The sequence below is a fragment of the Sus scrofa genome, chromosome 4 (genome assembly GCF_000003025.6).
Source record: "Sus scrofa isolate TJ Tabasco breed Duroc chromosome 4, Sscrofa11.1, whole genome shotgun sequence".
Classification (NCBI taxonomy): Eukaryota; Metazoa; Chordata; class Mammalia; order Artiodactyla; family Suidae; genus Sus; species Sus scrofa.
Window position 1 is genome coordinate 14,705,514 of NC_010446.5, and position 17,516 is coordinate 14,723,029.

General features: G+C 40.1%; 1 protein-coding gene across 1 annotated transcript; it reads right to left on the bottom strand.

The window, feature by feature from the left end:
* Positions 10,463 to 17,148, bottom strand: ZNF572 (zinc finger protein 572). Its single transcript, XM_021088933.1, is given in 5 exon segments — positions 10,463 to 14,612; positions 14,615 to 14,950; positions 14,953 to 15,783; positions 16,678 to 16,791; positions 17,130 to 17,148. Coding segments are annotated over 4 exon segments (1,518 nt in total). The 5' UTR covers positions 16,757 to 16,791; positions 17,130 to 17,148; the 3' UTR covers positions 10,463 to 14,340.

Here is a 17,516-nt window from a genome sequence, read left to right on the forward strand (position 1 = left end):
CCACAAAACATCTTTTCATAATTCCCAAATAGCTTTATCTTTCAGCTATAAAGGTCAGTTACCAAAGCCAAACTCGTTCCTAACAAGCAGAATTTATGTCCCTTCAAAGAGTCTCTTAGATCTTTCCAGGCTTATTCATTTGCAGACAGGAGTAGAAACGGTAACCAGGCTCTTCATATCATGCGTTCACACGTGATGCCCACTCTTCATTTGCTGTCCAATTTCTTTTTTTTTTTTTTGTCTTTTTGCCATTTCTTGGGCCACTCCTGCGGCATATGGAGGTTCCCAGCTAGGGGCAGAATCAGAGCTGTAGCCACCGGCCTATGCCAGAGCCACAGCAACGCCAGGTCTGAGCCCCGTCTGCAACCGACACCACAGCTCATGGCAACGCTGGATCCTTAACCCACTGAGCAAGACCAAGGATCGAAGCTGCAACCTCATGGTTCCTAGTCGGATTGTTAACCACTGCGCCACGACGGGAACTCCTGCTGTCCAATTTCTTTAAGATAAAAGGAGTGACTTGCAGCAGGGCCACATAGATGAGGAAGTTCCCTATGGAGGAGATCACATCCTCACGCATCTTCCGTTTCATCTCCTCAGGGTCCAGTTTGGGCGCGAGGCCCTCCCTCTGGAACATTGCGTCTCTGCCTCACGAATTCCAGTGGTCGCGCTCTGCAATTCTCAGCTTCCGTGGGGCACCAGAACTCTCAATATCAATTTTAGAAACAATGGGATCCTCATCCATTTGCCAAACCTGAATTTACTCTGGTCTCTTAGATTTGGGGTGCACTTCATTCTCTGAATCAGGTGGCAGTAAGTATCAAACTAATCTAGCCAGTTCTTTCCTCAACCACTCTTCCTCTTGATACTTCCAGGCTTTGGGCAACTCCTTAGTTCTTAGAGCAGCTTCTAGTGACATCTACTGGAATTTTGCCTAGGACTACATAAGGGAAAAAAACCCCAAGCAGTTCTTTTTTTATTATTGAATTCTAATTCACATATAATGTTAGTTTCAGTTGTACAATCAAATGAGTTGATATTTTATAACTATGAAATGGTCACCGTAGTAAGTCATTATTATCTGTCACCATACAAGGTACAATATTTTTTTTTTTCTTTTTATAGCCACACTTGCAGCATGTGGAAGTTCCTGAGCTAGGGGTCGAATGGGAGCTGCAACTGGGGCCTACACCACAGCCATGGAAACACTGGATCTGAACCACATCAGCGACCTATGCCACAGCTTATGGCAATGCTAGATCCCTAACCCACTAGCAGGACTAGAGCTCGAACCTGCCTCCTCACAGAGACAACATCAAGTCCTTAACCTGCTGAGCCACAATGGGAACTCCTGCAATATTATTGAACTATATTCCCTGTGCTTTGTCTTGCATCCCCATGACTTAATTATTTCATACCTGGAAGTCAGTACCTCTTAATCTCCTTCACCTATTTCATCTGCCTCCCAGCTCCCCATGCCCTGCAACCACCAAATCTTTCTCTCTGAGTCTGTTTATGTTTTGTTTGTTAGAGTTTACATGTAACTGAAATCATACAGTATTTGTTTTCCTCTTTCTGACTTACAACCATTCCCTAGAGATACTGTGGGTTCAGCTCCAGACCGCCAATAAAGCAAATGCCACAATAAAAGAAGACACAGGAATTCTTTGGTTTCCCAGTGCATATAAAAGTTATATTTACTCTATACTCTAGTCCATTAGGTGTGTAATAGCATTAAGTCTTAAAAAATACATATTTTAATTTAAAAAGACCTCATTGCTAAAAAGGCTAACCATTATCTAAGCCTTCAGCGAGTTGCAGTCTCTTTGTAGTAGTAACATCAAACATCATAAATATGTTCATCAGAGATGACTGCAAACATTCGACATTCAATTAGTAAAAAATGTAGTTATCTGTGAAATGCAACAGAGCAAAGCACAATAAAATGAGATCTGCCTGTATTTCACTTAACATAATAGCCTCCAGATCCATCTGGAAAATGAAAACACTAATTAAAATGGTATATAAATGGCATATAAACACTAAATGAAAAGGTATACGTACCCCTGTGTTCACTGCAGCACTATTTACAATAGCCAAGATATGGGAGCAACCTAAGTGGCTGCTGACAGATGAATGGGTAAAGAAGATGTGGTGTATATACATATATATATAGTTTATATAGTATATATGATATATAACTATTATATAGTATATGTAATAAATATTACTCATTTAAAAAAAAGAAAAAACTTGCCGTTTGCAACAATTCCAAGGACTTGAGGAACCTCTTGATCTCCTGCACAGATGTGCCCAGCTTCTGAGCAATCTCTTTGATCATGAAAACCAAAATGACTTCAAGAAAGGTTGAAGCACTTCTCCTGTTCAGGCAAAAAAAAAAAAAAAAAAAAAAAAAAAAAAAAAAAAACCTGAAGAAAGTGTTTTTATTTTCTTTGGCTAAATACATGGGCATGGAATTTCTGGATAGCATAGCAGTTTACAGAGAACCTCCATACTATTTTCCATAGTGGCAATATCAACTTGTGTTCCCTTTTCTCCATATCTTCAACACTTGTCTCTTGTCTTTTTTATGATAGCCATTCTCACCAGTGTGAGGGGATATCTTATTGTGGTTTTGATTTGCGTTTCCCTGAAGATTAGTGATGCTGGGCATCTTTTCACATGCCTGCTGGCCATCTGTATGTGTCTTTGGAAAATGTCTATTCATGTCCTCTGTCCCTTTTTTTTTTTTTTTTTTTTGTCTTTTTGCCATTTCTTGGGCCGCTCCTGCGGCATGTGGAGGTTCCCAGGCTAGGGGTCTAATCCGAGCTGTTGCCGATGGCCTACGCCAGAGCCACAGCAACGCCAGATCTGAGCCACGTCTGTGACCTACACCACAGCTCACTGCAACGCCGGATCCTTAACCCACTGAGCAAGGCCAGGGATCGAACCCGCAACCTCATGGTTCTTAGTGGGATTCGCTAACCACTGCGCCACGACGGGAACTCCCTCTGTCCATTTCTTAAAATCTTGTTTGTTTCATTTTGATGTTGAGAAGTGTTAGCTCTGTGTATTTTGGATATAAACCCCTTATCGAATATATCATTTGCAAATATCTTCTCCCATTCAAGAGTTTGTCTTTTTTGTTGTTAATGGTGGTGGTTTCCTTTTATATGCAAATGCTTTTTAGTTTGATTTAGTTCCATTTGTTTATTTTTATTTTTGTGGCCCTTGCTTGAGGGAACATATTTTAAAGAAACATTAAGACAATGTCAAAGAGATTACTGCCTAGGTTTCCTTCATAGAGTTTTATGGTTTCAGGTCATATGTTTAAGTCTTTACTCTGTTTTGGGTTTTTTTTGTTTGTTGTTGTTGTTTGCATATGTTGTAACAAAGATATCCAGTTTCATTCTTTTGCATGTAGCAGTCCTGCTTTCCCAACACCATTTATCAAAAAGACTGTCTTTTCCCTCTTGTATATTATTATCCTTGAATCCTTTATCATAGATTAATTGACCACATAAGCAGGCATTTTTTTCTGGACTCTATTCTGTTTCACTGATCTATGTGCCTGTACCATTCTGTTTTGATTACTATAGCTTTGTAGTATAGTTTCAGATCTGGTCTGGGAGCATGATACTGCCAGCTTTTTGTTGTTGTTGTTAGGGCTGTACCCACAGCATATGGAAGATCCCAGGCTAGGGGTTAAATCGAAACTGCAGCCACTAGCCGCAACCATGCCTTTGACCTACACCACAGCTCATGGCAACACTGGATCGTTAATCCACCTGAGCGAGGCAAGAGATGGAAGCCACATCCTCATGGATACTAGTCAGGTTTGTTACTGCTGAGCCACAACGGGAACTCTGCCAGCTTTGTTCTACTTTCTCAAGATTGCTTTGGCTATTTGAGCTCTTTTGTGGTTCCACACAGATTATTTGTTCTAGTACTATGAAAAATGCCTTTGGTATTTTGAAAGGGATTACACTGAATTTGTAGATTGCTTTGGGTAGTATGGGCATTTTAACAATATTGATTCTTCCAATCCATGAGCGTGATATATCTTTCCATTTATTTGTGTTGTCTTTAATTTCTTTCCTCAATTCTTATAGTTTTCAGAGCATAGGCCTTTCACTTCCTTGGTTAAATTTATTCCCAGGTATAGAGTTCCTGTCATGGTGCAGTGGAAACGAATCTGACTAGGAACCATGAGGTTGAGGGTGCAATCCCTGGCCTCGCTCAGTAGGTTAAGGATCTGGCATTGCCATGAGCTACAGTGTAGACTGCAGACATGGCTCGATCTGGCATTGCTGTGGCGTATGCTGGCAGCAACACCTCCGATTAGACCCCTAGCCTGGGAACTTCCATGTGCCATGGGTGTGACCCTAAAAAGACAAAAAAAAAAAAAAATTATTCCCAAGTATTTTATTCTGATACAGTTATAAATGGGATTATTTTCTTAATTTCTCTGGTTGTTATTAGTGCATAGAAATGCAATAAATTTCAGTTTATTAATATTGTATCCTGCAACTTTACCAAATTCATGTATTAGTTCTAATAGTTTTGGTGGGGGTCTTTGGGGTTTTCTATATATAGTCTTACATCTTCTGTAAATAGTGACAGATTTACTTTTTCCTTTCCAATTCAGATGCTTTTTTTTCTTGCCTAAATGCTGTGGCGAGGACTTCCAACACTATGTTGAATAAATGTGGTGAGCATGGAAATTCTTGTCTCATTCCTGATCTTAAAGCTTTCAGCTTTTCACTGTTGAGCATGTTAGCTGTGCATCTGTCATATATGGCCTTTATTATGTTGAGGTATTTTCCCTCTAAATCCACTTGTTGAGTTTTTTCAAATGCTTTTTCTGCGTCTATTGAGGTGATCACATGCTTTTTATCCCTTGTTTTGTTAATGTGATGTATCATGTTGATTGATTTGTGGGTGTTAAATCATCTTTGCATCACTGGGATCAATCAACTTGATCATGGTATAAGATCTTTTTAAGGTATGATTGAATTTGGTTTGCTAATATTCGGTTGAGGATTTTGGCATCTGTGTTCATCAGGGATATTAGCCTATAATTTTTTTTGTTATGTCTTTTTCTTGTTTTGGCATCAGGGTAATTCTTGTCTCATAATATGAGTTTGGATGTATTTTTTCCCTGTCAATTTTTCAGAACAATTTGAGAAGGATAGATATTAGATCTTCAATTAGCTCTTCTTTAAATGTTTGGTTTCAATTTCATTACTAGTAATTTGTCTATTAAGATTTTTTTTTTATTTAACTAATTTTTTTTTTTAGGGCTGTGCCCACGGTGTATGGAAGTTCCCAGGCTAGGGGTCAAATTGGAGCTACAGCTGCAGGCCTATACTACGGCTCATAGCAACGCCAGATCCTTGGCCCACTGAACGAGGCTAGGCATCAAACCTGCATCCTCATGGGTACTAGTTGGCTTTGTTTCTGTTGCACCACAATGGGAACTCACAGATTTTCTGTTTCTTCTATTTCTTCATGATTCAGTCTTAGAAGATTGTATATTTCCAGAAAATTTATCCATTTCTTCTTTGTTGTCTAATTTGTTGGTATATAATTGTTCAACATATTCTCTTATAATCCTTTGTATTTCTGTGGTATTGATTATAATTTCTCTGTATTCATTTCTGATTTTAGTTGTTTTTTTTTTTCCTTGATCAGTCTGGCTAAAGATTTGTTGATTTTGTTCATCTCAAAGAACCAACTCTTAGTTTTATTGATCTTTTCTATTGTCTTATTAAGTCTCTATTTCATTTATTTCCACTCTGATCTTTACTTTCTCCTTAAATACACTAACTTTAGGCTTTGCTTGTTCTTATTCCTGTTCCTTTAATGTAAATTTAGACTGAGATTTTCCTTGTTTCTTGAGGTGGGCCTGTATTGCTATGAACTTCTCTTAGAACTGCTTTTGCTGTGTCCCATAGATTTCAGAAATTTAGGTTTCCATTTTCATTTGTCTCAAGGTATTTTTATTAAATTTCCTCTTTGATTTCTTTGTTGACACATGGATTGTTTAGTAGCATGTTGTTTAGTCTCCAAATATTTGTGAGTTTCTTTTTCCAGTTTTTGTCTTATAATTGATTTCTAGCTTCATAACTCCAAGTAGTTCTTAAAACATTTCAACCCACAGTGACTTTCAGCCAATCCTAATCCAAGACAGGGTAAGAGGGAGGAAAGAAAAAAAAAAAAGGAGAAAGATTATACACATCCAAATAAGCTACCTTTTAAAAAAGTTTTCAGGGAGTTCCCTTGTGGCTCAGCAGTAATGAACCAACTAGTATCCATGAAGATGTGAGTTCAATCCCTGGCCTCACTCAGAGGGTTAAGGATCCGGCATTGTCATGACCTGTAATGTAGGTTGCAGATGTGGCTCAGATCCTTCATTGCTATGGCTGTGGCATAAGCCAGCAGCTGCAGCTCCCATTTTTAGCCCAGGAACTTCCATATGCCACAGATGCAGCCCAAAAAAAAAAAAAAAAAAAAAAAAAAAAAAAACAGAGAGAGGGAGAGAAAGATTTTCATCATTTAAAAATATTTGTCTCAAGTTACATGTTTATCTCCCCTATTACCTCCATAAAGTGTTTTTAAAAATTGTTTCATTGGGCTAATTTAAATTGATAAACATTTCTGAAGAGCAATTAAGTAATAGGCCTTAAAAACTTTTACGCTCTTTGACTCAATAATCTCACTGTTAGGAACTGACTCTAAGGAAATAATTAGAGATGAACACTGAGATTTCTATAACAACAAAAAGCAAAAAAGCAAAACCAAACAATCACAACCACTATACCAAACAAAACAAAAAAACCCTTATTCACAATGTTACTATTGTGTTATTTTTAATAGCAAACTATGTGAAACAATATAAACATCCAACATCAGAACAATTAAATTGTTCTTTTAAATAATGGTACATCATTCAGTGTAATGCTATGAAGCATTAAAAACCTCATAATAATTTAAAATAATCAGTTGACAAATGATATAGATACACCATATTATCCATTTAAAAAATATTCAGATACATGCTCAGAAAGAGGGGAGGGTTGCTGGGGAAGATCGGCGCATGAGGGGTGGTGCGCGGCTCGGTCGGTGGGCTCGAGTGGTAGCTATTCATGCTGAATCATACGTAGGAAAAAAAAAAAAAAAAAAAAAAAAAAAAAAAAGAGAGTTACTGGGAAAGATCCCAGAGGAGTTCCCCTCGTGGCTCAGTGGTTAGCAAATCTGACTAGGAACCACGAGGTTGTGGGTTTGATCCCTGGCCTCGCTCAGTGGGTTAAGGATCTGGTGTTGCCCTGAGCTGTGGTGTAGGTCGCAGATGCAGCTCGGACCCTGCATTGCTGTGGCTGTGGTGTGCAGCTCGGACCCTGCATTGCTGTGGCTGTGGTGTGCAGCTCGGACCCTGCATTGCTGTGGCTGTGGTGTGCAGCTCGGACCCTGCATTGCTGTGGCTGTGGTGTAGGCCAGCAGCTACAGCTCCGATTAGATCCCTAGCCTGGGAACCTCCATATCCTGTGGGTGTGGCCCTAGAAAAGACCAAAAAAAAAAAAAAAAAAAGACCCCAGAACTTTTGTGGTGAGTGATCTCTGGAGAAAATGATTATGGATCATTTTGATTTCGGTCTTCAAAATTTTATGTATTTTCTACTTACACATATTTGTGTATTTTACATTTAGCAAGCATTACTTCAATGATCAGAAAGTAAGCTATTTTTTTCTTTTGTCTTTTATTTATTTATTTTTTTGCTTTTTGCTTTTTAGATCTGCACCCGCGGCATATTGAGATTCCCAGTATAGGGGTCAAATCAGAGCTACAGCTACTGGCCTACCCCACAGCCACAGTAATGCCAGATCTGAACTGTGTCTGTGACCTACACCACAGCTCACGACAATGCCAGATGCCTAACCCACTAAGCAAGGCCAGAGCTAGAACCTGCAGCCTCATGGATGCTAGTCAGATTCATTTCCACTGAGCCACAACAGGAACTCCCTAGAAAGTAAGCTATTTTTAAGGGGAATTTTTTTTCACCTGTGTTTCTTAGTCCCAACTAATATTTTCTTTAATCAATGTATCCATATGACAGCATGGCTCAAAAAAAAAAACAAAAAACAAAAACCACAATTCTTTTTAAACCAAAACTTCTACTTCATCCCTTGCTGTGTCAAATCCTAGAATATCTACTGATTTTACCAGTCAGGCGATGTTAAATCAACAACCTAGCTGTCTTAGCACCCACCAGCTACTTCAGCTTCTAAGTGACTACGTGTTCACAATGTCATGATTACCAAGATCCTGTTTTCATCTCTTGCCTTTCTAACCAAGCGCTGGGACCATCCCTAGCCTTGACTTCATTCCTACTCCACTGGAAGGGAAGGAGGAAGAAGGAAGGGGAATAAAGTGTAGAAAAAGCCTAAGGTTGGGTTAGAATCTGGAAGGACAAGGCAGGAGCAGTAAAAGAGAACAAAAATAAAATAAAAGAGACAGGGGAGTGAAAGGAAGAGTCATTCTTAAACAGACAAGTCAGCAGTTGCCCAAACATCTGCCATATTACAATAACGAGCGGCTACATCATTAGCCTACACACTCAGCCTGCTACATTCCTAGTCCTGCCCCTTCACGTTCGTGGACTAATAACAAAAGGACTGCACCATTTTAGTGGCTCCAGGAGATACACGTCTCTGAGCCTAACCTTCAAAGATAATCTAAAGACCCATGGTTGTCTAGAGCCACTTTATGATGGTAACAATAGCTAGCATGAACTGCTAGGTATTAGCAATGCTAAGCACGTTGTGTGCATTTTCTCCTTACCTCACAACAAATCCATGAACTAAGTATTCTTAATATGTTACTTCGGAAACCTAGTAGTAATCAATCCAAGAAATGATTAAGCATTTCTGTGCCTAGGGCCTCTCTGGCAACATTGTGAGCAAATGAGAGTGAACAGGGAAGGAAAATATTATTTCCTTCACACCTATAAACTGCCAAGTATCTCACCGCATTCACTGCTTACCAAATTTTACAAGGTAAGGACATAGTACAAAGCTAGTAAGTGACTGAAACATGAATTTGAAACAACTTTTGAGCCTCTACTAGGCAGTCTGAATCACAAGCCCAGGGCCTTACCTCTGTAGGTTCTGAACAACTGGCACATTTCAGGTCCTCTTGCATCAGTGTAAGGATAGAACACCCAGCCTTCCAGGGCAGTCGCTTTCATTTCCAAGCCAGCCCAGCTTCTATGAACTGGATAAGTAATGATGTTACAGGGGCCTGGGAGACACTGAGACTAGACAGCCTAATCCAGCAGACTTCATCCACTGGGGAGCACCCCTCAACCAAAACCAATAAACCCTTCACACCCCAGGCTTTGCGATTACAAAAGTGAAACCCGTTTCTGCACTCAAGTTGAGAGTCCAGTAGAAACCATATCTGGAAGGACACACTCTTGGATGTTAGCATAAAATGTATAAGCACTGGGAACTATGTCTAGTCACTTACGATGGAGCATGATAACGTGAGAAAAAAAATGTATACATGTTATGTGTAACTGGGTCACCATGCTGTACAGTGAAAATTGGCAGAACACTGTAAACCAGCTATAATGGAAAAAAATAAAAATCATTATATATAAAATACATAAATAAATAAAGTATAAGGACATGACACCTACTCAGTAACTACTGAGACCACGATGTGCAAAGAAAAGCACTGTTAAGCTTCACTGTTAAGCTTATGTTTTCAGAGCAAACCTAACCCACTTTAATCTATACTCACCTCTAGCTCCTCAGATTATCAGATGATTAAATCTGAAGATGGAGGATGCAGTATATGCATAGTTTAAGATTTGGCAAGGAGAGTCATCTGAAAAGTGGCACATTTTTCTTTTGGTCTAGCCTTACATCTGTCCCTCCCACTGTCCTTTGACCTCTGCTAAACACGTATTAGATAGCAGGTAAATTTTGTTAAATGAAATGATTACGCTGCTGGAAAGGAATCACACCAACTCAATTAAAAATAAGTGAATAAAAGGCAAGGATTTTTGTCATTACCGTGATTTCAGAAACTGAGAGACTGGGACAGGTAAATAAGGGCTACAGTCACAGACCAGACTCCACTACCTCTCACCATCAATGAGAAATTTCTACAGCACGAAGGAGAAGGCCATGGGGTAGACTCATCCTCTGGGGATTACCCCTATGGTTCACAAGGATGGAAACAAACCTTTATCTCAGGTACTATAACAAAGACTTATGTTTGCATACCTTCTGGTAGGCTATAAAGTAGCTAGGGAATGAATTCCCTGCTATATTTGTGAATATATGTATTAACATGAATTTTCTCATTTCACTGCAGGGGAAAAAAAAAAAAAAGCCCCATACTTTGAGTAGAAAAAATGAATACAAAATTAAAAAGAAACTATGAAACAACTCACTTGTAAATCAGAACGCTTTATTTTTTTCAGGTGCTGAATCCTTTGTGCTGGCAAGAAAAATAAAGAATATAGAATATTTACTTCTTCTGAAGCAAAATAATATTTGCTGATAAAGAAAGGGAGGCAAAGGCATCAAATAGGATTAAACTTGACTATGTTAAACTCTCCATCATAAGTGACAAATCTCTCTTCTGTTTTCCTAATTTTCAATCCAAAGACACAATAATTCTTTGTTTTTTTTTTCAATTTTCAGGGCCGCACCCGTGGTATATGGAGGTTCCCAGGCTAGGGATCAAATCGGAGCTACAGTTGCTGGCCTACACCACAGCCACAGCAACACAGGATCCCTAACCCACTGAGCGACGCCAGGGATTGAACCCGTGTCTTCATGGTTCCTAGTCGGATTCGTCTCCACTGCGCCACAAGGAACTCCAAGACGCAATAATTCTTGCCAAATTGTTTTATTAACAGAGTCCATCTTAAACCATCTAAAATTGAACGACTATGTTCCTATAGACATCAAGGTTTGTGAAATAGGTTTTACATAATTGTGGGAAGTAGTAAAACATAGTGTAGGAATGTAAGGACATAATGTAAGTACCAGTTGTTAATCTCTTCAGAGGCAAATTAGCTGAAAGTGAATTGCTATTTTGTTCTTTCTTAACTTAAACCGAATCCCTTTTTTCATGAACAACAAAAAATTCAATACACTGAATCAAATAAAAGGGTTTACAACAGGCTGCAAACTTAAAACACACTAAAGTCTTGTGTTTTTATAATACCTTATTCCTCAGGGTTCTGAGGTTGGTCATAAAGAATCCATAAGTAGGAAAGTCTGGGGCTGTATTGCTGCTTCTGAAAATGTAAGGACATTTTTCAATTTGTTTCAATGAATCATAACCAACTACCATTTATTTAGACCCGTTCTATTTCACGCACTGTGCTGGCTGCTTTGCAAACATTTATTTAATCCTTACTGAAACCCTGCAAGCCAGGCATTCTCTCTGAGTGGTTACTTTCCACACATAATGGGATCAACGACTGTTCCCTACCCCATCAGTTATTGCCTTGCAACGGATCATTAATCAAACTCTTAGTTTTCTGTGATTAAAAAAAAAATACTGTAAACCCTTATCCTCAGATATTACGGTTTAAGACAATTTGGGTAATACCAAGGCATACATGGTAAAAGGATGCTTAGGCAAGGGTCACATAAAAGCCAGTGATGCCCAATAATGTTCTCCCCTTTCCGGAAGCAGAAAATCATACCAGACTTCTTTAATACCTTCATTTATTTTGTGGCTGCGCCTGTGGCATGCAGTTCCCAGGTCAGGGATCTAACTCACACCACAGCAGTGACCCAGGCCACAGCAGTGACAACACTGGATCCCTAACCTGCTGAGCCACGAGGGAACTCCTGTGAATACCTTTCATTGTTAGCTTTTGCTTCATTTTAAAATTCTGTAACAGTGTAAAAGATGCAATTGCCTTGCCAGTATCAGGTACAACACTATCACCAAAGAAATACTCCCTGTGCAATTCAGTCACCCACCAGCTATAAGTAGCCCTTTGCAGCAGCTGTAATTGGTCCCTTCTGGGTCCTAATGCATCTTTACCTATTCTTCATAAAATAAATTTTGACTCCAAAAATGCGATGAAACCCTGTGCAAGTCCTAACCTTCTTACACATCTACCTTTTTCACTGGCAGGAAAAACGGAGGTGGGGGCAGGAATATGTAATACTTTACGAAGCACCATTCCACTGGAGAGACGAGCAGGGAAGATGACATCTCACTTATGAGATCCACACAGCATCTAATCAAGGGGCAAAAGAAAACTGCCAAGACCAGAACTAAGGGATCTTGGGCTCCAATGGGAAACTGTCCCTGGACACTGGCTCAGACTCAGTGAGTTATTTATTAGAAAAAGAAAACAGTTTCTGATCTGATGAGGTATTATATAATAGGAAGACTGAGGGAAAAGGACCACTGGCCAAAAAAAAATTTTTTTTAAACAATTCGAGAATCCTACTTCCGAATCTGGTTTTGGCCAAGACAACGGGATCATATCACTAGATAACTGAGATGGCGGAACATAAAACATACAATCTTTTTTTTGTTGTCTTTTTGGGGCCGAACCTGTGGCATATGGAGGTTCCCAGGCTAGGGGTCTAAACGGAGCTGTAGCTGCCGGCTCACACCACAGCCACAGCAACACCAGATCTGAGCCGCATCTGCAACCTACACCACAGCTCATGGCAACACTGGATCCTTAACCCACTGAGCAAGGCCAGGGATCGAACCCGCAACCTCATAGTTCCTAGTTGGATTGTCTCTGCTGAGCCATGACAGGAACTCCCCAAAATATACAATCTTTAGAAAAGCCAACCTTTAGACTGAGTGCCTTCAAAACTCTATCCCATTTCTACTCTATATTGCAATTCTTCATGGAGAACAAAAATCCCAGAGCACATTTCCCACAGTCTTTTTTTTTTTTTTTTTTCTGGTCTTTTTTGTCTTTTCCAGGACTGCACCCTCAGCATATGGAGGTTCCCAGGCTAGGGGTCCAATCAGAGCTACAGCTGCCAGCCTACACCAAAGCCACAGCAACGCCAGATCCAAGCCACATCTGTGACCTACACCACAGGTCATGGCAATGCCGGATCCTTAACCCACTGAGCGAGGCCAGGGATCGAACCCACAACCTCATGGTTCCTAGTTGGATTCGTTAACCACTGAGCTATGACAGGAACTCCATCCCACAGTCTTATAAGAAACAGACCTGTCAATGATGATTTTTTTTTTTTTTTCTGGTTGCGGCGTGTGGCAGCTTGATGTGGGATCTCAGCGCCCAGACCAGGGACTGAACCGAGCCACAGAGGTGATAGTGCTGAGTCCTACTCACTGGACCACCAGAGAACTCCCAAGAATGATGATCCTTTTTGTGATATTTAATACAGCAGCCACCAGTCATGTGTGGCTACTGAGCACTCAGCAAGCTGTTTGTGTGACTAAGGAACTTGACTGTAAACTGCATTTCATCTTAATTAATATAAATTTAAATATCCACACATGGCTAGTGGCTACTGTACTGGACAGTGCAGTTCTAGGTACTACAAAAGTTAATTTTCAACAAATAAAAACATTATTTGAAAAATATTAGTCTTTTCTTCCTTAAGACCCAACAAGATAGCCAGGAAATACATTATTTGTTCAAAACAGAATCTTTCTCTGGGAAAATCCCTAAGGCCAGTAATGATTTACCACCACCCAATCAGGCAAGAGGAAATAAAGAAATTCAGTGGCAATCTCGGCTTCAGTCTCCAAGGATTTTTCTTCATGTTTTCCTTTGAAGCTATTCCTGTTTTACCTTAAATAAAAGAATGTTCTTTCTCTCCATCACTAGCAGTATCTCTCACTAGGCAGATCCAATGACCTGGTGATCGGCTCTTCCCATCCTCTAAGCTGGGAAGCTGACTTTTCCCAGATGTTTTGGCAAACAAATCAAAGAAATTTCAGTAACAATGTGATTAGACAACACGTTGATTATAATGGTCCAATAAGAAAAGAAAACAAAACAAAACAAAAAGACTTTGGGACTCAAGAAAGAGATGAATTTGGGACTCAGAAGGACGAGATGAGGGCTATTTCCTCAAATCTTCAACTTTAGGAGCTGCAAAAGACTTTTTTTTTAGGGCTGCATCTGAGGTACATGGAGTTCCCAGGCCAGAGGCTGAGTTGGAGCTGCAGCTACTGGCCTATGCCACAGCCACAACCACAGCCATGTAGGATCCGAGCCACGGCTACAACCTACACGGCAATGCTGGATCCCCGATCCACTGAGCGAGGCCAGGGATCGAACCCACATCCTCATGGTTCCTAGTCGGATTCGTTTCCAATGCGCCACAAAGGGAACTCCGCAAAAGACTTTGCTATGTGAATTTTCCGATGCTGACTGAGGTAGGCACTTCTGCTGAAGCATTTCTCACACTCAGTGCATTTGTAAGGTTTTTCTCCTATGTGGGTCCTCCGGTGCCTGATAAGGTTAAAGCTTTGACTGAAGCACTCACCACAATCAGGACATTTATAAGGTTTCTCTCCTGTGTGCGTCCTTTGGTGAATCACCAAGGTGGAACTCTGACTAAAAGTTTCCAACACTCAGAACATCTGTAAGGTTTTTCTCCTGTGTGTGTTCTCTGATGTCTAATGAGATGGGAGCTGAGACCAAAACTCTTTCCACATTCACAACATTTATATGGTTTCTCTCCTAGCTGGAGTCTGCCTTCTTCTATCACACTGCAGTTCAGACTCAAACTTTCTTCATATTCAGAACTTTCATAGGATTTCTCACCTGTGTGTGCTTTCTGGTGTGTAATAAGGTTTGAACTTCGACTGAAATTCTTCCCACATTCTGTACACTGATAGGGTTTTTCTCCTGTATGTGTTCTCTGATGCTTTATTAGAGTAGAATTACAACCAAAGTTTTTCCACATTCAGGACATTTGTAGGGCTTCTCACCTGTGTGTGTCCGCTGGTGGCGAATCAGACTAGAACTCTGACTAAAACTCTTCCCACACTCGGGGCACTTATAAGGTTTTTCTCCCGTGTGGGTCCTCTGATGTTCTACTAGGACATAACTGTGGCTGAAGCATTTCCCACAAACTGGACATTCATACGGTTTCTCACCTGTATGGGATCTGTGATGCTGAATAAGGTGCGAGCTGCTACTGAAACTCTTCCCACACTCAGGACATTTATAGGGTTTCTCTCCCGTGTGAGTTCTTTCATGGATAATAAGATGGGAGGTGTTGCTGAAGCTTTTCTCACATTCGCCACATTGGTATGGCTTCTCGCCTGTGTGTGTTCTCAGGTGCTGGATCAGGTGAGAGCTGTTACTGAAGCATTTCCCACACTCAGAACATTTATAAGGTTTTTCTCCTGAGTGGGTCCTCTGGTGAGTTCGCAGATGAGAGCTGTTATTGAAGCTTTTCCAACATTCAGAACATTTGTAGGGTTTGTCCCTGAAGGATATATTCTGCTGGACAGAGGTCCTGGTGTGTTCTCCTGGGTCCCATCCCCACTGACTGTGTTCTTCCTCCTCTTTTCCTGTAGAATTTCCCTGATTCTCTGAGTTGCCATCATTCCCACAGAAATCATCACACTCAATCTTACCAGCTTGGGACCATATCAATGGCATTTCTTTTGTGTCCTCATGCTTATAACTGTGGGGGCCATCATTTTTAGACCATTTTGAAGTTCTCTCTTTATCTGCCTTAGAGTTATTGTGATGAACAGTTTCCAAATTATTCTTACTTTCTTCTCCTGCAAGAATAAACAAATACTCTAAACACATTCCCTAGACTCTGCCAGAGGAAAGAAATTCTGAATTACAGTGGAAGAGAGAGAATAACAAACTCAAACCTTGTAAACTATATTAAAAAAAAATTTTATAGCTAGTTTTACTTCTTTACTCTATGTGTTCATCAGAAGCAGGTGAATTTTTTGTACTTATAACACTAATGAAATATCTGAACAGGCACTACCAACTGCCACAGAGGATATCAATCTAAAATCAAATTCATTAAAATTTATTCTAGAAGACTTAAAAGAAAAAGTGTGTGTGGGAATACGAACAGAACACTATCTGAGGTGAAAACTAGACAAATCCTTGGTTAAAATCTGAGCAAACACAGATATAACAATGATACCCACTACTTATTAAAAACAGCAGCTTTGCATGTAGTATATCATTAATGCTAAAAAGATATGAGACCAGATATTATGATTCACATTTTTTTTTTTTTTTGGTCTTTTCTAGGGCCACACTTGCAGCATGTGGAGGTTCCCAGGCTAGGGGTCTAAGTGGAGCTGTAGCTGCCAGCCTACAACACAGCCACAGCAATGCAGGATCCGAGCCGAATCTTCTTCAACCTACACCACAGGCAATGCCAGATCCTTAACCCACTGAGCAAGGTCAGGGATCAAACCTGCAACCTCATGGTTCCTAGTTGGATTTGTTAACCACTGAGCTATGACGGGAACTCCCTGATACACTTTTCTTAAAGATGAGAAAACTGAGGCTGCAACATAGCTTTTAAGTGACAGAGCGGGAAATCAAAATCTGTCTCATTCTAATGCCCTGTTCTTTCTACAGAGTCCATACCACATCTTATAATGAATTTCCAAACGAGTCAGATCATCTTCTTAATCCCTCACCTGTAAAAGTGTTTTTCAAACTCTCCCTCTCGGTGAAGCCATAAGGATCTGAGACCAAAAGTTTTTGCTCTTGCTCCATCACAATGGTCACAGCCAAGTTAGGGATCAAAAATCCTGTGGAAGGAAATAGGTTATGTTTGGAGGCACCTGTTAAAGTTTATTCTTCTTCCTTCCTTCCCAACCATTACAACATAACTGCAAGCATAGAATGTTCTGTGGATCATACTAAAAATAAGAAACATGGTCCTTAGTAGTCCTTTCAGAAAACCTTACCTCAGATGCAAGTGTTTGGAATTAAAACTTAACCCAATTTACCTTTCCTAAGGAAATAATTTAAAATTTTAAACTTAACATTAAAGTCTGAGGATCAAGTTTTAAAAACAGAATGAATACTAATACTCACTGTCTACTCGGAACTTAAAGACATTTTTCTATCTTTTTTTTGGCCTCACCTCTGGCATGGAGAAGTTCCCAGGCCAGGGATCAAACCCAAGCCACAGCAGTGACAACACTGAGTCCTTAACTGTTAGGCCACCAGAGAACTCCTAGATACACCTTTAATTAAAAAAAAAAAAAAAAAAAAGTAGTTTTTTGGGAAAGTCACCAATTATAAGACTTTAAGGCATCAATAGGAGTTCCTGTTGTGGCTCAGTCATTAATGAATCTGACTAGGAACCATAAGGTTGCGGGTTCGATTCCTGGCCTTGCTCAGTGAGTTAAGGATCTGGCGTTGCTGTGAGCTGTGGTGTAGGTTGCAGATTCAGCTCGGATCCTGCGTTGCTATGGCTCTGGCATAGGCCAGTGACTATAGCGCCGATTAGACCCCTAGCTTGGGAACC